General features: G+C 41.8%; 1 protein-coding gene across 4 annotated transcripts in view; it reads right to left on the bottom strand.

Annotated features, from left to right (window-relative positions):
* The window catches only part of LOC118519220 (adhesion G protein-coupled receptor E2), a 56,480-nt gene that overhangs the window by 5,399 nt on the left and 27,494 nt on the right, over positions 1 to 23,587 (bottom strand). For all 4 annotated transcript variants that reach the window (XM_078054410.1, XM_036066554.2, XM_036066555.2 and 1 more), the window contains 10 exons: positions 22,980 to 23,157; positions 19,346 to 19,453; positions 18,957 to 19,180; positions 18,570 to 18,749; positions 10,805 to 11,002; positions 10,280 to 10,515; positions 3,697 to 3,763; positions 3,339 to 3,430; positions 1,924 to 2,092; positions 1,729 to 1,839 (listed from right to left, as the gene is read on the bottom strand). In XM_078054410.1, the coding sequence (XP_077910536.1) occupies positions 1,729 to 1,839; positions 1,924 to 2,092; positions 3,339 to 3,430; positions 3,697 to 3,763; positions 10,280 to 10,515; positions 10,805 to 11,002; positions 18,570 to 18,749; positions 18,957 to 19,180; positions 19,346 to 19,453; positions 22,980 to 23,157 (1,563 nt within the window). The remainder of the gene's footprint in view (positions 1 to 1,728; positions 1,840 to 1,923; positions 2,093 to 3,338; positions 3,431 to 3,696; positions 3,764 to 10,279; positions 10,516 to 10,804; positions 11,003 to 18,569; positions 18,750 to 18,956; positions 19,181 to 19,345; positions 19,454 to 22,979; positions 23,158 to 23,587) is intronic.

Consider the following 23,587-nt stretch of genomic DNA (forward strand, 5'->3'; position numbering starts at 1 on the left):
CACATGAACTGAGATCTGAAGGCTCACCTAGTTTTGAGTCAAGGAAAACAAAAGACTGTTTCAAGGAGAGGGAGTAGAGGGAGGATGTGCAAAGTCTTTGTTCCAAAGAGACACAGTGAATTTAAAAAATTGAAAGAAATCTGGTGTGGCCAAAATAATGCTGAGTTTATGGCAGATGAAGCTGGAGAGGAAAGCAGGAGACAACCCAAGCAAATACTCATTGATTTGTGGATTTGGGGTTTGATCCTACATGTAATGAGTTTAACAAAGGAGTGCATTATTTTATTTGTGTTTTGAAAAGGTCCCTCTGAATTATGTGTAAAATATGCAAGAGAAGCTGACAAGAGTAGAAAGGGGTGGTAAATTAGGATACAGAAGTTGCTAAGCCAAGCAAAGATGGCAGCCTGCTAAGGAGGAGTGATGAGGATTGAGCCAGCAGGACATACTGGGGACATACTGAGAAGATAAAAACAGCAAGGATTGCATAATGGATAGCTTGTGGTGGGAAAAAAATCATTGTTGAGGGTAACTTTTATGATCCAAATTTGTGCCCCAGGATGATGGAGCATCATCCAGAGAGAGAAAGATGTCATGAGAAAGGATTAAATTGGGGTAAAGACTGCAAGTCTTCTACTGGAAGCCTGAGCTAAAGGTGTCTTCAAGACATAAGAAATAAGAAGCTGAAAATACTCGTCTAGATTTCAGAGATCAGAGCAAGAAAAATATACATGGCCGTCATTTGTGTCTAGTGGTAACTATCTAGAGAATAGATGCTTTGTCTAGGAGGAAAGATTTAACCAGGACTGAAGTTATTCTGGAACTGATCCATTAGATTAAGCAATGAAGGAAACAAAGAGAGAAAAGCTAGAGAGAATGGAAGAAAGAAATAAAAGCGTGTCTGAGTAGAATCTACACAGAATAAGGATGGAGTGTTTCATGAGAAAGGATGAATAGTTAGAAGTTGCTGAGAAAACTTTTAGGGACAGGGAGATCACTGTAGGTCTAAGAGATGACTGTTTGGGTGGCATGATGGGGGAACCATATTTTCAAGAGTTGGGGGAGAAGGGAGTAAGTTGAAGGCAAGGAAATGGAGACAGAGAAGTCAACTCTTGGCTGGTAGCTAAAACGGAGGCAAGTAGTACATGTTTTCAAGATAGAGGAGAACCCCAAACATGTTTCCATGACTATGGGAGGAATATTGTTGAGATGGTGCCTTAGGGAAGTGCAAAGAGAGGAGAATGTGTGAACAATAATTTATTTTTTTTTAAGATTTTATTTATTTATTTGACAGAGAGAGACACAGTGAGAGAGGGAACACAAGCAGCGGGAGTGGAAGAGGGAGAAGCAGGCTTCCCGCGGAGCAGGGAGCCCGATGCGGGGCTCAATCCCAGGATCCTGAGATCATGACCTGAGCCGAAGACAGACGCTTAACGACTGAGCCACCCAGGCGCCCCTGAACAATAATTTGAAGATAACTGATAAGGTATGAAGGATGGGATCCAAAGAGCAGGTGGAAGCATCATCTTCATAGAGGAGGCCAAAAGTTAACAATTAATTAACAGCGAAATTATTAACTTTAAACTAACAGGTAAAGAGTCAAAAAGCAAACCAAGCGTGAGCCACCCTAGGGCATCATCTACTGCACACTAAAGTTGTTCAGTGTGATAAGCATATGGTACTCAAGCAGATCACTTAGTGAAGTGCTCTGGGAGCAATGCGTGATCTTACCGTGCTGGGTTTGGAGGCATCAGACATGGCCCTGCTGGACAGTGTGTATTTCTCAGACTCAGCTCTTGTTTTCTTGATCCCTTTGAACCATTTCCTATATTGTTCCCGGACCTGCAGAGGCAAATACACTCTGGATCAGCTCACTGAGAGGAGTGAGGATAGGAAGACTGCTGGGTGGGAGCTGGGCAGTGGTACCTGCTGGCTGAGGAGGCAGTACACCAAGAAGATGAAGAAGCCCTGCAGGCTGTTGATGATGGTGAAGAGGTAAGCCATGACATGGGCAGCTGGACCCACCTGCAGGATGCCCAGGCACCAGGTGCAGCCCAAAATGAAGAGTTGAGCTGTGGCCTTAAATGTCAGCATCCTGGATTGGATGAGAAAGGCGGCCTATGATGCACCCGGGCAACACAATGATAAACATTCTCCTCTCTACCCTATGGATTCTCCTTTCTTCCCCTTTTGGTGATGAGTTCTCAGACTGACTTGTGATCAGCTTTGATCTTTATTGTCAATGATTCCTTACAGAAAAAATGCCATGAGGGACCAGGGTGGTGTTTTGATTTGGATTGAGGAGGATAGGGATACTTCATAATGTACGTTTCAAAAATTTTATGATGCTCCATACAGATCTTGATTTTATTCATTCAACACTACTAGAAGGCATTTTGCATCCGGCTCTGTGCTGGGACCTGGGATTTAAAAAATAACAATGGCAAGATTTCTATTTTCTTTCTTTTTTTTTTTTTTTTTTTTGAGAAACCGTCTTTATTTTTTTGATGTTATTATGTTATGTTAGTCACCATACAGTACATCATTAGTTTATTTTTTATTTAAATTCAATTAGCCAAGGGAGATTCCTATTTTCATTTGGAATGGATAATAATAGGAACATGGAAGAGGAAGCAAAAATTTTCACAAAGGTTGCTGGAACAAAGGACGCCCAAGCCTCCCAGAAGATTTGACGTTGACTACCATTTTCTCCACAGAGAGGAATGGAAGAGGGGTCAGAAGGAGCCTGAACTAGGGTGGGGTGTGGAAATGTAGGCTGGGTTGTGAGAGCAATCACAGGTTTTTCTAAGTGCTTCTTGGGAACATAAATATTCTCTGTACATTTGTCGTAAGATTGCTGGCAAAAGTCCAAAGAACGTTTATTAACCAATGCCAATTCTTCCTGTTGCCGACAGAGTTACAAAATGGGGTTAGACATAGATAGAACAGGGGTGCTTCAGTGGCTCAGTCGGTTAAGCATCTGAATCTTGATTTCAGCTCAGGTCATGATCTCAGGGTCGTGGGATAGAGCCCCATGTTGGGCTCCACACTGAGCATAGAGCCTGCTTAAGAATCTCTCTCTCTCTCCCCCCAGCCCTCTCCTCCCTCCCCCATACTCTCAGTCTTTCTGGAAAAAAAATGAATAGACAGAACATTTTGGCCAGGGTGTCATCAGCACACCACTGAATCTGAGCCAGCTGCCATAGAAGGATAGCTGCATCGCTCTGCTCTAGGTCCCCTTAGCAGACCCCAAGAAGAAGCATCAGGGGCTGCTGAGGCACATGGCTTTGTCCTTAGAACCACACATGTCTGTGCGGTTGTCACTCTCTTCTCCATCTTACCTTGTGTTCTGGAGGGTGGATACATCACTGCTGAGGGAAGACAGTTTGCTTTTCAAAATCCAGAGGGTCATCAGAACGAAAGCTAAATTGACCTTCAAGAAACCACAGAAGGTTTATTGAATAAAATTTCAATCTGTGATCTGTATCCTAGCCTGTCCAACATCAACTCCACATTTAAGTCATTTTCATATCAAGTAACAGTGTTAGAGTTTGTAGTTTGAGGAGCAGTCTTAGAAAACCAAACAATGACATGACAATCCAGGAACATGCCTGCCCCTGTCACACACACCCCCTTAAAATCCTGCTCTTCTCATGACCCCCAGCTAAGCATTAGGGATGCTGTGATATCATCACTCACAGAGAAGATGGTGCAGACTGGCCCAAGGAAGCTCCATATAAATCCCTTTCCTGGATTGAGCCAGCAGCTGAGCAAGAGAGTAAAAAATGCATTAGTCCTTGGGAATATAGAACTATTATATAAATTCATTCATTCATTCATTCATTCATTCATCAACAAATATTGAGTGACTCTTTTGTGACAGGCTCTGTCATTAGCTCCGAAGGTACAGTGGTAAAGAAAGTAAACATGGTCTTAAAACCCACGAATCTCACATGGAGTGGAGAAACACAATTAGACATACTGTAACAATACAACAGAAGTGTGAGGTTGTGAGAATGTATCATTGGATGTCCTGCTTCGTTTGGAGTCTGAGGGATTAGAATGGTTAAGGAAGATTCCCTAAGGAAATTATATTTTTAGCTGACATATTGACATTGGATGATGTTACGGAGATAAACAGTGTTGAAATAAAGAAGTCCACAAACGTGTTAACAGACTTTGACAAGTCCTGTGAGGCTAACATGCTTTTAGGGGCCTTTCTTGTGGTCTTCCATTGAATTTGTTTCCATCGGCTGCCAAACCCATCAACTTAGATTTAAATGTTTTCGTGGCTTTATTGAGATATATTTTGCAGCCCATAAAATCCACCCATTTAAACTACACAGTTCAGTGATCTTTACTTTTTTTATTATGTTATGTTAGTCACCATACAGTACATCATTAGTTTTTGATGTAGTGTTCCATGATTCATTGTTTGCGTATAACACCCAATGCTCTATTCAATACATGCAGCATGTTGTGCTTAGGAGTGCACGTCCTGGGAACTGACTTACTGAATGGAGGAGTAAGGACCTTGGTGAACTTGCTCTCCTTCTAAAACAACAAAATACACACAGAACAATGAAAACCAACTATTTCAAAACTCTGGCAATTACCCAAAACCACAGAACAAATTGAAAATAGTCTATCCAAGAGAAACTACTGAACCTCCGTAAGACTGGGGGGAAAGGAGTCTGGGATGGTTTAACTTGGATCTCAGTGGTGCGGCAGCCAAAAGTGGAGAGCACTGAAGACAATGGAGAGATCTATTTTTGGAGCTCCATTAAAAGCATCATCATCGTCCCCAGAACACAACCAATATTTTTTTTCTAACTCTGTAGTTCCTAACTCCTTTATTCTCTAAATTTGGTGGCTAGTTGATTTGATTGAGAACTCATGGGGAAGAGGGGAGCCTACTCTAGGGCACTACCAATACAAGAGCAAACTACTGTCACATCACCAGCTGTCTAGGTCTATGATGTCAGGTGCTATCAACAAGAACTTGTCCAGCAATTTAAAAGGAAATACTGGAGAACCAAAGGACCATAAGAAATTTTGAAAACCTCTGAAATATTCCTCTAAGTCTAAGGATGCACGAGGATATGCCTCACTCAAAAAAGGCATGGGGATGCACCCCAATGTTTATAGTAGCAATGTCCACAAACGCAAACTATGGAAAGAGCCCAGACGTCCATTGACAGATGAATGGATAAAGAAGATGTGGCATATACATACAATGGAATATTACTCAGCCATCAAAACAAATGAAATCTTGCCATTTACAACGACATGGATGGAAATAGAGGTTATTATGTTAAGTGCATTAAGTCAGTCAGAGAAAGACAAATCTCAGATGATTTCACTCACATGTGGAATTTAAGAAGAACATTGGGGAAGGGAAGGAAAAATAAAATAACACAAAATCAGAAGGGGAGACAAACCATAAGAGACTCTTAACTGAGGGTTGCTGGAAGGGAGGTGGGTGGGGGGATGGGGTAAGTGGGTGATGGTCATTAAGGACGGCATTTGATGTAATGACACTGGGTGTTACATACAATTGTTGAATCACTAAATTTTACCTCTGAAACTAACAAAACACTGTATGTTCACTTAATTGGATAAAAAATGTTTTTGAAAAGGCGTAGGGAAAAAAGAAAGCGCTAGTCTCTCATCTCTGACTGACCTTGAGGCTTTGTGCAATCAGAAAGTGAAAGCTAAGACTGTTATGTGTACAACCCTAAGTTTGAAGGTGTGCCTTCTCACACACATACCTTTGTAAAAGAATGCAAAGCATACAGGCAAAGCATTAAGGAAGTCTTCTGAAGAAACATTGGGTCTCCATTAAATTATACTGACCCAGATGTGACCAACACCATAGTAACCCAGGACTAAAAATAAAACTAAGAACTTTAATTAAGTTAGCAGAGAATTCAGAGGTCACACACTGCAAGGAATGACCACTCTACAGAATTAGTCCAGGAAAGTCCCTAAACAAACAAACAAAAAAACCCACCAACATACCAGAAACAACGTATCTGGGAGGGAGGAGGAATCTGATAACAGAGGTGTTACAATATATTATCTAATATATTGACTTTTAACCAAAAATTTATGATCCATCCAAAGAAACAGGAAAATGTGCAACAGACACAGAGGAAAAAATCAGTCCAAAGAAAATGTCTCCTAAGAGGCACAGATTTCAAACTTTGTAGATAAAGTCTTTAAGTCAGTTATTATAAATATTTTTAAAACACCAAACCAGGTCTAAAAAACTAAAGGAAGGGGAACCTGGGTGACTCGGTCAGTTAAGCACCTGACTCTAGATTTGAGCTCAGGTCATGATCTTGGGGTCATGGGATGGAGCCCCGAGGCAGGCTCCTCACTGAGCCTCCTTGGGATTCTCTCTTTCCCTCTGCCCCTCCCCTGCTCACACTTGTGTGCTTGCTCTCTCTCTCCCTTTCTAAAAGAAAAAAAAATAAAGAAAATAAAGAAAAACTAAAAACTAAAGGACAATATGACAAAAATGTCTCACCAAATAAAGAAATTGGATAAAACAATAGATATTACGTATGGACCCAAATAGGAATTCTAGAGTTGAGAAGTATAACTGAAATGAAAAATTCACCAGAAGGGCTCAACAACAGATTGGAGTTGGTAAAAGTAAAAAATTAATAAATTTGAATATAGGTCAATAGAAATTATGGCATCTGAGGAATGGAAAGAAAGTAGAATGAAGAAAAATGAAAGGAACCCCAGAGACTTGTGGCACAGGACCAAGTGCACCAACATACACATACTGGAGTCCCAGAAGAAGACAAAGCTAAAGGGCAGAAAAATGCTTGAAGAATGAAGCTAAAAACTTCCCAAATTTAAATAAAAATATGAATCTACACATCCAAGAAGCTCAATGAACTACAAGTGGAACAAACTCAAAGAGATCCACACCAAAACACATCATAGACCTACTGACAAAGACCAAGACAAAATCTTTAAAGTGACAAGAGAAAATTGATTTTAGAAGAACCATGAGAGACGATGGACTCTGAAAAACAAACTGAGGGTTCTAGAGGGGAGGAGGGTGGGAGGATGGGTTAGCCTGGTGATGGGTATTGAGGAGGGCACGTTCTGCATGGAGCACTGGGTGTTATGCACAAACAATGAATCATGGAACACTATATCTAAAACTAATGATGTAATGTATGGGGATTAACATAACAAAAAAAAAAATTAAAAATTAAAAAAAAAAAGAGAAAATTGATTTTTCACATACAAGAGATCCTCAATAAGGGGCTCCTGGGTGGCTCAGTGGGTTAAGCATCCTACTCATGATTTTGGCTCAGGTCATGATCTCAGGGTCATGAGATGGAGCCCCGCATCTGTCATCACACACTGAAATAAAGTTCTCAGACACCAATCTGAGCGGCCATGCAGGCAGGGAGACGAGCGGCAGCTGAATCCTGCACATAGCTTTAATTTTGTTTTGTACCAGAAAAGCAAGGACAGATGGGCAAGAGTACAAAAGGACGGCAAATGTCTTGAAGCCATAAAGCAGGCTTGCATTCTCCCCTATGCATTGGCACGCAGAGAGTCAGTCATGGGAAAAGGGAGGAGCAGGATGTTTGGGCTAGCAATCACCAGGTGCAGAAAGTGGGGGCTGAGGGTTACATTCTTTTATAGCTCCTAACTTATGCCCTGCCCCTGGAGATTGCGGGATACTGCTCCTACTGGGCCATTGTGTTCAATAGCCCGAGAACAGGAACACTGCTCACGTTTCAGCTGCTTCCACAGTCACTCCTTAGGGTTTACAATATATTTCTAAGAATAACTCCACAGCATCACGCTCTGTGCTGGGCATAGAGCATGCATAAGATTTTCTCACTCCTTCTGCCCCACCATCCTCTCTCTCCTTCTCCTTCTCTCAAAAAAAAAAAACTTCAAGAAAATAAACACTAATCATGGAGATCAGAAAGCAGTGGAATAACTTCTTCAAAGTGTCAAAAAAAATGATGATCAACCAAGGCATCCACATCTAGCTAAATTCTCCTTGAAAAATGAAGAAATTAAGGCATTTTAAGAAAAACAAAAATAAGATAATTCTTGCTTGCTGAACTGTCCTACAAGAAATACTAAATGAGTCCTTTGGGCTGATAGGGATGGACATTAGACAGTCACTTGAATCCAAACAAATGGAGAGAACAAGTCAAAGTAACTACGTAGGTATTATGAAAGACACTGTAAGTATATTTTTGTTTGTAACTCTTGTCCTCTTCCGTTTTAAAAGATTACTGCACAGAGCAATACTTATAAAACTGTGGCCGTGGGCTTATAAGATACAAATATATAATTTTGGGAGGAGGAAGGGAATGTAGGAATAATAAGTTGCACATGGTTTTAGATATGACATCCTAAGCATGAGCAACAAAAGAAAAAAAACTGGACTCATCAAAATTAAAACCTTTTCTGCTTTAAAGGACATTATCGAGAAAGTGAAAAGACACAGGTTGGTAGAAAATATTTACAAATCACATATTGAGGAGGCACCACCAAAAGTTCAGAATCTATTATCAAAACCTCAACAATAAAAAGACAAATAACCCAATTTAAAAATGGGCAAAAGATCTGAAAAGGCATTTCTCCAAAGAAGATAGGCAGAGGCTCAATAAGCAGAGGAAATGCCGCTCAGCCTCACTAGTTAGTAGGGAATTGAAGCCTAAACCACAATGAGATATCTCTTCAAACTCCTGCAAAGGGCTAACATTCAAAACGTAGAAAATTAAGAGTTGATGATGTGGAGAAATTAGAACCCTCATGTGCAGACTGCTTGTGTGAATCTAAAATGGTGCAGACACTTGGGAAAACACATGGCAGTTTGTCCAAATGCTAAACGTAGATGTGTGACATGATCCAGCAATGCCACAAATGGATATATACCCAAAACCCATGAAAATACACGTGCACATAAAAACTTACACGTGTATGTTTATGAAAGCATCATTCATAATGGCAAAAACTGGAAACAATCTAAGAGCCTATCAAATGATAGAGACACAAAATGCAGTATCCGTATAATGGAATATTATTTGCAAAATAATACCACCATCAGGAGTAATTAACAACACGGAATGAAGTCACGAAGTCACCACACTTGCAACGACCATGTGGGTGAGCCCTGAAAGCATCCTACAAAGGGAAGAATGCAGTCACAAGAGACCACATGTATGACTTCATTTACATCAAATATCCAGAACAGGCAGATCTATAGAGACAGAGGGCAGATTAGTGGTGGCCGGGGGCAGGGGTAGAGGAGGGTAGCAGGAATGAGGAGGGAATGTTGTGCACAAGAGGAAAGTGTTCTAGAACACCATTGTGGTGGTGCCTGCATGACTCTGTGATTGTTCTAAAAAACACTCATCTGTACACTTTTAAAGGGTCAATTTTACGGTATGTGAAATATATTTCAATAAAAAAAAAAAACACAAAACTGGGTATTAAAAGTGAAGATAACAGAGTATGAGCTCTGCAGCTTGACTCCCTGGATTGGAATCTCAGCTCTGCCGCTTACTAGCCAAGCACCTTGAGGCATTTAATTAAACTATCTGCGGTTCAGTTTTCATCTGTAAAACTGGGCAAATGACTGTACTTAACTCATAGTATTAGTGTGAGGATTAAGCGAGTTAACACAATCAAAAATGGTTACAAAAATGCATGCCATAAAGTAAGCACCTTCTAAATCTTAACTATAATACAATCTATTACTTCATTATTTAAATCAACTCCCCTTTTCCAAATGAAAACATTGGAACATCTTGAAGGATTTGGAAAAAGAACCATGAGAGACTATAGACTCTGAGAAACAAACAGGGTTTTAGAGGGGAGGGGGGAGGGGGGATTGGTTAGCCCGGTGATGGGTATTAAGGAGGGCACATAGTGCATGGAGCACTGGGTGTTATACGAAAACAATGGATCGTGGATCACCACATCAAAAACCAATGATGTATTGTATGGTGACTATCATAACATAATAAAATTTAAAAAAAAAAAAAAAGAAGAAGAAGTAGATTCCATTTTTTTAATGATGTCCTAAGCACTTCTTTGGCTTCAGTTTTGCTATTCAAAGGACAGAGGTTTAAAGACATGCTGCTTAATTATTATAATTTTCCACCAGAAAAATGTCCTAAGGATTATTACTTCATGTGTCTTCTCTGTATTATGCTCGGGCATAATAAAAAATGCTACTCTGGTTCTAGTGCTGGCCATGATCATGTAGGGAATTTGCATTTACCGGGTGGGTGTTCCATAAAGGAGAGGCCTGGATGCAGCAGAAATGGCCACAATTATAGCCGGGACTCCATAGCCCACGGGGAACATGAGCTTCTTCATGTCCCTGCTCACACTGGAGTAGTTGACCACCGTCAGGTTGCGTGCAGTGAGGAAGAGATTCAGACCCTCCAGCAGCATCCAGGTGAAGGACGCCAGGTAGAGATAGTGTAGGGCACCCGCAATGATGGTGCACAGCACCTGGGGGAGGAGAAAGGTGTCACCAGGAGGGATTGTCAGGGAGGAGGGTGGCCCCAGGACCCTTCCCATATCTTGCCATGGGGGAGAACTCTCATGTGTATAAAGAGGTTGTTAAGAGAAGGGTTCTTTTCTAGTTTTGTCAATGTGAAATAGGCTACTTACCTTTCAAAACTTCCCTTTGGGTCCTTGAGACCCAAAGCCATTTTATTAAGGTATCAGTGCAGCATGGCTCCATGAACTGAGCATCCCCTGGGGAAGAGCAGGGACTCCCCTATGACAATGTCAATACCTTGATCTCAGTCCGGTCGATGGCCATGAGGAAGAGCAGGTGGGCCAGGAAGAGGCAGATTGAAAGCTGCAGGTGGAGTGAGGTGCTGGTGTTCTGGATGGCTTTGCACAGCAGGAAGGTGAGGGCTGCCAGGAGGAGGCACAGGAGAGAGAGGCCCAGCCCCAAGTAGGTGATCACAGCCAGCACGGGATCCTCCACCTGGGACCCAGCAAAGAGAAGCAAAGAGGACATCACAGTCACATTTTCCTGCTCTGGCATAATGACTCTTCCATTATTTTTTATTTTATTTTTTGGCATAGCAACATCAAGAATGGAGGAACCAGGTTAATTTGTTATGTTATTCGGGAAATTCCTCCAGGTTCAGAATGCTAGAATTCTATGGGATTCTTTTTTTTTATTATGTTATATTAATCACCATATATTACATCATTAGTTTTTGATGTAGTGTTCCATAATTCATTGTTTGCATATAACACCTAGTGCTTCGTGCAGTATGTGCCCTTCTTAATACCCATCACCAGATTAACCCATCCTCCCACCCCCCTCCCCTCTAGAATCTCAGTTTATTTTTCAGAGCCCATGATCTCTCATGGTTCATCTCTCCCTCCGATTTCCCCCTCTTCATTTTTCCCTTCCTACTATCTTCTTTTTTTTTTTTTTTACATATAATGTATTATGTATTATGTATTTCTCTGTTCTGAGACAGAGGTTTGGAAACGGACACTTCTGCTCTGACTCTCGGAAGAGACGCGGAAAACTGCCCGGGAAAGCAGCCAGAGAACAAAAGCCCCCAAAAACCAATTTTCACTGAGCCCATCCACCCTACAGGGGGCAGGGCAACTCTGCCCAAACAGGGTTGCCTGAGTAACAGTGCAGTGGGCCCCTCCCCCAGAAGACAGGCTGGGAGAACAAGAGGGCAACAACCCTAAGGTCCCTAGAAAACAGGTGCATCTTGCTTGGCTTATGGTCAATAATTTCGACTCTGTACATTCCCTCAACCAACCCTCAACAGAATGACTAGGAGGAGGAACCCCCAACAAAGAAAAGAATCAGAGAGTGTGGCCTCTGCCACAGGTCTAATGGGTATGGATATAACCAAGATGTCAGAAATAGACTTCAGAGTAACAATTATGAAGGCAATATCTAGGCTTGAGAAAAATATTAACGACAATATAGAATCTCTAAGGTCACAAATGAGATCTAATCAGGACAAAATTAAAAATGCTATGAATGAGGGGCCCCTGGGTGGCTCAGTCCTTAAGCGTCTGCCTTCGGCTCAGGTCATAATCCCAGAGTCCTAGGATCGAGTCCCGCAACGGGCTCCTTGCTCCGCGCGAAGCTTGCTTCTCCCTCTCCCACTCCCCCGCTTGTGTTCCCTCTCTCGCTGTGTCTGTCTCTGTCAAATAAATAAAATCTTAAAAAAAAAAAAAATGCTATGAATGAAATGCAGTCTAAACTGGATACTCTGACTGCCAGGGTAAACAAGGCAGAATGAACTAGTGAGCTAGAGGATAAGATGATAGCAAAGAAGGAAACCAAGGCAGCATGGGAAAAATAAATTAAAATGAAAGGGATCAAATTGAGAGAGATCAGTGACTCAGTGGAACATCCAATATCAGAATTATTGGGATCCCTGAGGTTTTGGAAAGAGAGAAAGGACTAGAAAATATCTTTGAGCAATTTGTAGCTGAGAACTTCCCTAATCTGGGGAGTGAAATAAACATTCATGTCCTAGAGGCAGAGAGGACCCCTCCCAAGATCAAGGAAAACAGGCCAACGCCCTGGCATGTAATAGTAAAACTCGCAAATCTTAGAACCAAGGAAACCATCTTAAGGGCAGTTAGGGGGAAGAGATTCTTTATGTACAGAGGGAGGAACATCAGAATAATGTCAGACCTATCCACAGAGACCTGGCAAGCCAGAAAGGCCTGGCAAGACATATTCAGGGTACTAAATGAGGAGAACATGCAGCCAAGAATACTTTATCCAGCAAGGCTGTCATTTAGAATGGATGGAGAGATGCAGAGCTTCCAAGACTGGCAGAAACTAAAAGAATATGTGACCACTAAGCCGGCCCTGCAAGAAATAGTAAGGGGGGTTCTATAAAAGGAGAAAAACCCCAAGAGAGATATAGAACAGAAATATACAGGGACAATCGACAGCAACAAGGTCTTCACAGGCAACATGATGACAAATAATTCATATCTTTCAATAATCACTCTCAACGTGAATGGCCTAAATGCTCCCATGAAAAGGCACGGGGCTGCAGATTGGATAAAAAGACAGGACCTATCCATATGCTGTCTACAAAAGACTCATTTTGAACCTAAAGATACATCCAGACTGAAAGTGAAGGGATGGAGATCCATCTTCCATGCCAACAGGCCTCAAAAGAAAGCTGGGCTGGCAATTGTCATATCAGACAAATTAGATTTTAAACTAAAGACTGTAGTTAGAGACACAGAACAACACTATATCATTCCGAAAGGGTCTATCCAACAAGAAGATCTAACAATTGTAAATATCTATGCCCCCAACATGGGTGCAGGCAACTACATAAGCCAACCGTTAACCAAAATAGAGTCATATTGATAATAATACGTTAGTAGTAGGAGACCTCAATACTCCACTCTCAGCAACGGACAGATCATCTAAGCAGAAAATCAACAAAGAAACAAGAGCTTTGAATGACGCACTGGACCAGATGGGCCTCATAGATATATACAGAACATTCCACCCTAAAACAACATTCTTCTCGAGAGCACATGGAACTTTCTCCAGAATAGACCACATACTGGGTCACAAATCAGGTCTCAACTTATATCAAAAGATTGAGATTATTCCCTGCATATTCTCAGACCATAATGCTTTTTTTTTTATTCTCTTATGTTAGTCACCATATAGAACATCATTAGTTTTTGATGTAGTGTTCCATGATTCATTGTTTGCGTATAACACCCAGTGCTCCAAGCAATACATGCCCTCCTTAATACCCATCACCAGACAAACCCATCCCACAACCTCCTCCCCTCTAAAACCCTCAGTTTGTTTCTCGGAGTCCACAGTCTCTCATGGTTCATCTCCCCGTCCAATTTCCCCCACCCCTTCATTTTTCCCTTCCTTCTCCTAATGTCCTCCATGCTATTCCTTATGCTCCACAAATAAGTGAAACCATATGATAATTGACTTTCTCTGCTTGACTTATTTCTTTTTTTTATTTTATTATGTTATGTTAATCACCATACAATACATCATTAGTTTTTGATGTGGTGATCCATGATCCATTGTTTTCATATAACAGCCAGTGTTCCATGCAGTATGTGCCCTCTTTTATACCCATCATTGGGCTAACCAATCCCCCCTCCCTCCTCCCTTCTAAAACCCTGTTTGTTTCTCAGAGTCCGTAGTCTCCCATGGTTCATCTCTCCCTCCGATTTCTGCCCCCCTTCATTTTTCCCTTCCTTCTCCTGATGTCCTCCATGCTATTCCTTATGTTCGACAAATAAGTGAAACCCTATGATAATTGACTTTCTCTTCTTGACTTATTTCACTTAGCATAATCTCTTCCAATCACATCCATGTTAGTGTAAAAGTTGGTATTCATCTTTTCTGATGGCTAATATTCTATCATATATGGACTACATCTTCTTTATCCATTCCTCTGTTGCAGGGCATATCAGCTCTTTCCACAGTTTGGCTATTGCGGACATTGCTGCTATGAACATTGGGATGCATATGGCCCTTCTTTTCACTACATCTGTGTCTTTGGGGTAAATACCCAGGAGTGCAATTGCTGGGTCATAGGGTAGCTCTATTTTTAATTTTGTGAGGAACCTCCACATCAACTGATGTAGAAAAAGCATTTGACAAAATACACCATCCTTTCCTGATTAAAACTCTTCAGAGTGTATGGATAGAGGGAACATTCCTCAATATCATAAAAACCATCCATGGAAAGCCCACAGCAAATATCATTCTCAATGGGAAAGAGTTGAGAGCCCTTCCCTTGAGATCAGGAACACGACAAGGATGCCCACTCTCACCACTATTGTTCAACATAGTACTAGAAGTCCTAGCAACAGCAATCAGACAACAGAAAGAAATAAAAAGTGTTCAAATTAGTAAAGAAGAAGTCAAACACTCTCTCTTCACACATGACATGGTACTTTATGCGGAAAACCCAAAAGACTCCACCCCCAAATTACTAGAACTCATACAGCAGTTCAGTAATGTGGCAGGATATAAAATCAATGCACAGAAATGAGTTGCTTTCCTATACACTAACAATGTAACTGTAGAAAGAGAAATTAGAGAATTGATTCCATTTACAATAGCACCAAAAACCATAAGATACCTGGGAATAAACCTAACCAAAGAGGTAAGGGATCTATACTCTAGGAACTACAGAACACTCATGAAAGAAATTGAAGACACAGCAGCAATGTCCACAATAGCCAAACTGTGGAAAGAGCCAAGATGTCCATCGACAGATGAATGGATAAAGAAGATGTGGTATATATATATACAATGGAATATTATGCAGCCATCAAAAGGAATGAGATCTTGCCATTTGCAACGACGTGGATGGAACTGGAGGGTATTATGCTGAGCGAAATAAGTCAAACAGAGAAAGACATGTATCATATGACCTCACTGATATGAGGAATTCTTAATCTCAGGAAACAAACTGAGGGTTGCTGGAGTGGGGGGTGGGGTGGGAGGGATGGGGTGACTGGATGATAGACACTGGGGAGGGTACGTGCTCTGGTAAGCGCTGTGAATTGTGCAAGACTGTTGAATCTCAGATCTGTACCTCTGAAACAAATAATGCAATATATGTTAAGAAAAAAAAAGAAGAAGAAGAAGGTAGCAGGAGGGGAAGAATGAAGGCGGGAAAATCGGAGGGGTAGACGAACCATGAGAGACGATGGACTCTGAAAAACAAACTGAGGGTTCTAGAGGGGAGGGGGGTGGGAGGATGGGTTAGCCTGGTGATGAGTATTGAGGAGGGCACGTTCTGCATGGAGAACTGGGTGTTATGCACAAACAATGAATCATGGAACACTATATCTAAAACTAATGATGTAATGTATGGGGATTAACATAACAACTAAAAAATAAAAAAATAAAATAAATTTAAAAAATAAAAAGAAATTGAAGACACAAAAACATGGAAAAACACTCCATGCTCCTGGATTGGAAAAATGAACACTGTTAAAATGTCTATGCTACCCACAGCAATCTATACTTTTAACGCCATCCCGATCAAAACACCAATGGCATTTTTCAAAGTGCTGGCTGCAACAAACAATCCTAAAATTTGTATGGAATCAGAAAAGACCCGAATCGCCAAGGAAATGTTGAAAAAGAAAAACAAAGCTGGGGGCATCACGTTGCCTGATTTCAAGCTATCTTACAAAGCCATGATCACCAAGACAGCATGGTACTGGCACAAAAACAGACATAAACCAATGGAACAGAATAGAGAGGCCAGATATAGACCCTCAACTATATGGTCAAATAATCTTTGACAAAGCAGGAAAAAACATGCAATTGAAAAAAGACAGTCTCTTCAATAAATGGTGCCTGGAAAATTGGACAGCTATATACAGAAGAATGAAACTCGACCATTCTCTAACACCATACACAAAGGTAAACTCAAAATGGATGAAAGACCTCAATGTGAGACAGGAATCCATCAAAATCCTAGAGGAGAACACAAGCAGTAACCTCTTCGACATAGGCCACAGCAACTTCCTTCAAGACACGAGTCCAAAGGTAAGGGAATCAAAAGCAAAAATGAACTTTTGGGACTTCATCAAGAGAGAAAGCTTCTGCACAGCAAAGGAAATAGTCAACAAAACAAAGAGGCAACTCACGGAACGGGAGAAGATATTTGTAAATGACACTACAGATAAAGGGCTGATATCCAAGATATATAAAGAACTTCTCAATCTCAACACCCAAAAACCAAATAATCAAGTCAAAAAATGGGCAGAAGACATGAACAGACACTTCTCCAAAGAAGACATACAAATGGCTGACAGACACATGAAAAGATGTTCATCATCATTAGCCATCAGGGAAATTCAAATCAAAACCACACTGAGATACTACCTTACACCAGTTAGAATGGCAAAAATGGACAAGGCAAGAAACAACAAATGTTGGAGAGGTTGTGGAGAAAGGGGGACCCTCTTACACTGTTGGTGGGAATGCAAGTTGGTACAGCCACTTTGGAAAACAGTGTGGAGGTTCCTCACAAAATTAAAAATAGAGCTACCCTATGACCCAGCAACTGCACTCCTGGGTATTTACCCCAAAGATACAGATGTAGTGAAAAGAAGGGCCACATGCACCCCAATGTTCATAGCAGCAATGTCCGCAATAGCCAAACTGTGCAAAGGGCCAAGATGCCCTTCACCAGATGAATGGATGAAGAAGATGTGGTGCATATATACAATGGAATATTACTCAGCCATCAGAAAGGATGAATACCCAACATTTGCATCAACATGGAGGGGACTGGAGGAGATTATGCTAAGTGAAATAGGTCAAGCAGAGAAAGGCAATTATCATATGGTTTCACTTATTTGTGGAACATAAGGAATAGCATGCAGGATATTAGGGGAAGGAAGGGAAAAATGAAGGGGGAAATCGGAGGGGGAGACAAACCATGAGAGACTATGGACTCCGAGAAACAATCTGAAGGTTTTAGAGGGGAGGGGGGTGGGGGGATGGGTTAGCCCAGTGATGGATATTAAGGAGGGCACGAGCTTCATGGAGCACTGCGTTTTATGCAAAAACAATGGATTGTGGATCACTACATCAAAAACTAATGAGGTATTGTATGGTGACTAACATAACATAATACAAAAAAAAAAAAAAAATCAAAGGATAGGAGAGTCCTTACTCAAGACAAAGCCCCAGAATTCACAATGGTTTGTTTTACTTTACAGGTCACGTGAGTGAGACATTAGTTTTGGTGACTGAGAGGAAGTGACCAGCTCACCTGGCCAGGGCAGCAAGCAAACATAGTTCCTAATCTACCTGTCCTCACTGGCTTCCCAGGCCCTCTGACCTCTGACACCAGCATATCTTCCATTCTATAACCCCTAAACACTCCTGCCCTGAGGACACCTCTGTTATGCAAACTGTAATTTGGCAATGATAGAAGGTATACACACACGTTCTATTGGGTTTTCAGCTAAAGGCCAAATTGTGTTGCTGTCAAAGGATTTTGCAGATGGAATTCAGGTCCTATTCAGTTGACTCTAAGAGAGGGAGTTTATCCTGGGTGGGCCCGGTCTAATCAGGGAGCCATCAAATCTCTGGGCTCTTCCTGGATTAAAAGATTCAAAATTAGAGACCATTTGAGGTGAGGGAGCTCCTCCTGCTGGCCTCTGGATAGAAATGTTGATACACTGGTTGAGGGCAGCCAGAGAAGGAAAGCAGGTAGTCCTTAGTAGCCGAGCATGATCCCCTGATCACAGGCAGCAAGAAAGTGGAACCCCAGTCCTACCACTGCAAGGAACTGAACCCTGCCAACAAACAGGGAGCTCACAGGAGGAACCTGAGCCACAGAGGAGAATGCAAATCTGGCTGATTTCAGGCTTGTAAGACCCTGAGCAGACAATTAGCTACGCCCTGCCCAAGTGCTGCCCCAAAGAAACAAGATATAAATTTGTTTTTTTAAAGCCCCGTATGTGGGGAAATATGTTTCAGAGCAATAGGCATGGAACGCAGCCTCTCTCGGGGCTCTCACCGGCACATCGTAGTGGGCCATGAGGACTGCAAAGCTGCTGAGGTGGGTGCACTGGCAGGTGGTGCTGGTGTCTCCAGTGGCCGCCATCCTGCAGCCTGCGGTGGACCAATGACCATATCCATCCGGAGTGTGATCCCAGAAGACGCAGAACACCTTTTGCATTGGCCCACGGGTCACTGACTGTAGAAACAGAGTGTAGGTGGAAGCTGGTTGTTCCAGTGCTCAGAAATGCTTATCCAAAGCTGGCTTGCAAAAGGCTTTCTTTGGGGAATGATGCAGCCACGGGGGAGCCCCCAAGAACCTCAATCAAGACTGAGCTGAGCAGCGAGGCTGTGCCCAAGACCCAGGCTCCTTCCACACCCACAGTCCCATCTCACCAGCACTCACATGGTGGGAAAAGATGAAGGTGATAGGGGAGCTGAGGTTCTGGGTGTCGCTGTTGCTCATAAAGGCAGAGATGACGTGTGAGAGCAGGACAGAGGAGACTCCTCGCAGCACGCCCTTGTGTGCCCCATGCAGAACTGCCTGCCTCTCAGGCTCCAGGACCAGGCGGGCCTCAGCCAGCAACTTGCCCATCCCCGGTGTGGAGACAAGGCCCACCACAGAACGACCTGCAGGAAGAGGCCAATGTTGATACCTTGGGGTTCCCACAGGGCCCTTTTCTCCTCAGATGGATTCTTTGGGCCTCACTAAATCCCCCCTTCCCTTTAATCTTCAGTTCCCTGTTTGTCACATCCTTGGGCATCTTGTGACCTTCCCCCCATCTCGGCCAGTACCTGAGTCACCAGATTCGTGCGCCACATCCCAGTTCAGCAGCATCTTCACCTGATTTGAACTCAAAGTGACATTTCTGTGTCCTTGCTCCTGCACCTCCAGGGACAGGTCTATGAGTGATAGGAGTTATATAAGGGAGTTAGGTTAGTAATTGTGCCTGTGGGGTTGCTATAACACCATTATTTTATATGTGTGGTGGTAGGCACATGCACACACTCTCACACACACACACAGAGTTACAAAGGACTATAAGAAAATACGATGAGCAATTGTACACCAACAAACTGGATAACCTAGATGAAAGTGACAAAATCCTAGAGACGCACAGTGTACAAAAGTAACCCAAGAACAAATAAAATTGAACAGACCTATCACAGGCAAAGATAATAAACAGGTAAAAATTCCCCAAAATAAAAAGCCTAGACCAAATAGCTTTACTGGCGAATTCTTCCAACCTTTTAAGTAAGAATTAATAAGAATCCTTTGTAAATTCCTCCAAAAGTAGGAAAGGATAGAATACTGTCTAAATAATCTTATGAAGCCACCATCACCCTGATAACAAAACCAGAAAAATCCATTAGGAGAAAACTATAGACCAACATTTCTTGTGAGCATAGATGTAAAACAACCTTTAACAAAATATTAGTAATAAATTTACCCAAGGAGGTTCAAGACTTGTACACAACAAACTACAAAAAAAAAATTGTTGGAATAAATGAGAGACCCTAAGTAACTGGGAAAACAGTCTATATTCATGGTTTAAAAGGCTTAATATTGATAAGATGGCAATATTTCCCAAAGAGGTCTACAGATTTAATATATACCATATCAATATTCCAAAAACATTTTTTTGGAAATGGAAAAGTCCATCCTAAAGTTCACAGGGCATTGCAAGGGGCCCAAACACCCAAAACAATCTTGAAAATGAAAAACAAAATTGGAGTACATACACCTCCTGATTTCAAAACTATTAACCTACAGTAATCAGAACAGTAGGGCAGTGGCATAAGGATAGACATACAGACCAGTAAAATAAAATGGAAAGTCCAGGGTGCCTGGGTGGCTCCATCTGTTAAGCATCTGCTTCGGCTTGGGTCGTGATCCCATGATCCTGGGATCGAGCCCCACATTAGGCTCCCTGCTCAACGGGGAGTCTGCTTCTCCCTCTGCCCTTCCCCCTCGTCATGCTTGCTCTCTCTCTCTCTCTCTCTCTCGCAAAAATAAATAAATTGAAAAAATTGAAAATCCGGAAATAAACCCATACATCTGTGGTCAATTGAATTCCGACAAGGGATGCCAAGACCTGGGGCGACTGGGTGGCTCAGTTGGTTAAGTGTCTGCCTTCGGCTCAGGTCATGATCCCAGGGTCCTGGGATCGAGTCCCACATCAGCTCCTTGCTCAGCGGGGGGCCTGCTTCTCCCTCTGCCTGCCGCTTCCCTTGCTTGTGCTTTCTCTTTCTCAATCTGACAAATAAATAAAAATCTTAAAAAAAAAACTAACATAATAAAATAAAATTAATTAATTAATTTAATTTAATTTAAAAAATCTATTTAAAAAAAGGGATGCCAAGACCCTTCAGTGAAAAAAAAAAGTCTCTTCAGCAAACAGTGTGGCACATCTCGATCTCCACTTGCAGTAGAAGGAACTGCACCTTACACAACAAACAAACATTAACTCAAAATGGGTCAAAGACCTATATTTATGAGCTGAAACCAGAACAGTTAGGAAGAAACACAGGTGTAATATTCATGGCCTTGGATTTGGCAATGGATTCTTAAAGAAGACACCAAATGCACACGCGACAAAAGAAAAATAGAGAAAACAAAAGAGAAATTTCATCAAAACAGAAGCATCTGTTCATTAAAGTGAAAAGACAGTTGATGGAATGGGAGAAAAAATTAGCAAATCACATGTCTCATAGAGTACTATAGAATATATAAAGAACTCTTACGGCTCAACAACCAAAAGCCAAACAAAGAATTAAAAAATAGGCAAAGGACTTGAATAGATGTTTCAAAAAATATATATACAAATATTCAACAATCACATAAAAAGATGTTAAATGTCATTAGTCATTTGGGAAAGGAAAATCAAAACCACAACAAGATATCCCCTGACATACACTAAAAAGGCTGAAGGAAAACAAAATGTAAGTACCAAGTGTTGCTAAGACTGTGGATATGGGAACCCTTGTGTGTTGCTGGTGGGGATGTAAAATGGTGCCTCCATTTTGGAAAAAGTTTGGTAGTTCCTCAAAAAGTTGAAGACAGAGTGACCTCATTGCTTAGAAATTCCACTCCTGTGGCACCTGGGTGGCTCAGTCAGTCAAGCATCTGCCTTCAGCTCAGGTCATGATCCCAGGGTCCCGGGATCAAGCCCTGCATTGGGCTCCCTGCTCCATGGGGGGCCTGCTTCTCCCTCTCTTTCTGCCACTCCCCCTGCTTGTGCTCCCTCTCTCAGTCAAATAAATAAATAATATCTTTTTTTTAAAAATCCACTCCTATGTAGAATGAATGGGGGATAATCGGAGAGGGAGACGCACCATGAGAGACGATGGACTCTGAAAAACAAACTGAGGGTTCTAGAGGGGAGGGGGCTGGGAGGATGGGTTAGCCTGGTGATGGGTATTAAAGAGGGCACGTTCTGCATGGAGCACTGGGTGTTATGCACAAACAATGAATCATGGAACACTACATCAAAAACTAATGATGTAATGTATGGGGATTAACATAACAATAAAAAATAAAAAAAAACTAATGATGTAATGCATGGTGATTAACATAACAATAAAAATTTAAAAAATCCACTCCTATGTATGTATGCAAAGAGCTAAGAATAGTTATTCCAACAAAAACTTGTCCAGCAATATTCACAGCCATGCTATTCAAAATAGTCAAACCTGGCAACAACCCAAAAGTCAGTCACTGGATGAATGATACTCAAAAGGTACTATATCCACAATAATGGAATATTATTCAACCATAAAAAGGAAAGGAATTCTGCAACATGCTACAACAGGGATTCCCCTTGAAAACATGAGGCTGTGTGAAAGAAGCCAGACCATAAGGTCACCTATTGCATGATTCTATAGGTATGAAATGTTCAGAATATTCAAATCCACAGATACAGAAAACAGACTGGTGGCTGCCAGGGTCTAGGGGAGGGAGAGATGAGAAGGGACTGCTTAGTGGGTACACTATTTACTTTTGGGTGATGAATATATTTTAGAAATGGAGGTGATGGTTGTACAACTCTGGGAGTGTACTAAGTGCCACTGAATTTTACACTTTCCTTAAAATGTGAATTTTATATTACATGAATCTTACCTCAATAAAACAAATCATACTTAAATATCAAGTATTATCAAATTTGCATTCTTCAAAATTTAGCAAATAGTCTTCTTTTGAAGATGTTTCTATTTTGTTATCTGAAATTCTTATTATAATTATTTCATCTGTTGATAATTTATATTACAGTGAAAATGTGTATGATTTACAGTTTTATTCACTTAACCTTTTAACTGGCTTATGAGTGTAATACAGAGATATAAGCATGGTCACACACTCCAGTGAGGCTGGGGGACAAAGGAGGTGGGAACAGGCAGAGCAGAGCCTGGGGCAGACCCCAGTACTTACCTGTGCCTGCAGATGCATTGAAGGTCAATATCCCACTGGGCAGGGCCTGGCTCAGGTTTCTCAGGACATCCTCCAGGCCAACAAGCAGGTTAGTGGCCACACAGTGCTGCTCTGAGCGGGGCAGGGCCTCCAGGTCATCAGGGGTCTCCAGCAGCTCATCCACCTCCCGTATGAGGTGCTGGGGGGATGGAGACACAGAGCTAGTGAGCATGAAGACCCTGCTCACTCAGCCCCAGACAACACACCCTGGAGACTCATTGGTAGATGAAGGTGGTACTGGATCAGAGTCCCTGGGTCTTTGCCCCTGAAATCCAGAAGTCAACCCTGTTCACAAACCAAGAATGACATTACCCCAGTGTCCAGAAAACGTAAGAAGAAAAGTCATTTGTGATAGTACCGCCTCAGCAAGATGGTGGAGGAGTAGGAGACCTGGATTTCATCTGGTCTCAGGAATTCAGCTGGATAGGGATCAAACCATTCTGAACACCTACAAACTCAACAGGAGATCGAAGAAAAGATTAGCAACAACTCTCTGAACAGAAAAGCGACCACTTTCTGGAAGGTGGGACGTGCGAAGTGAATCCCAGTCGATATTCGGGAGGATACAC

This window comes from Halichoerus grypus, chromosome 1 (genome assembly GCF_964656455.1).
Source record: "Halichoerus grypus chromosome 1, mHalGry1.hap1.1, whole genome shotgun sequence".
Taxonomy (NCBI): Eukaryota; Metazoa; Chordata; class Mammalia; order Carnivora; family Phocidae; genus Halichoerus; species Halichoerus grypus.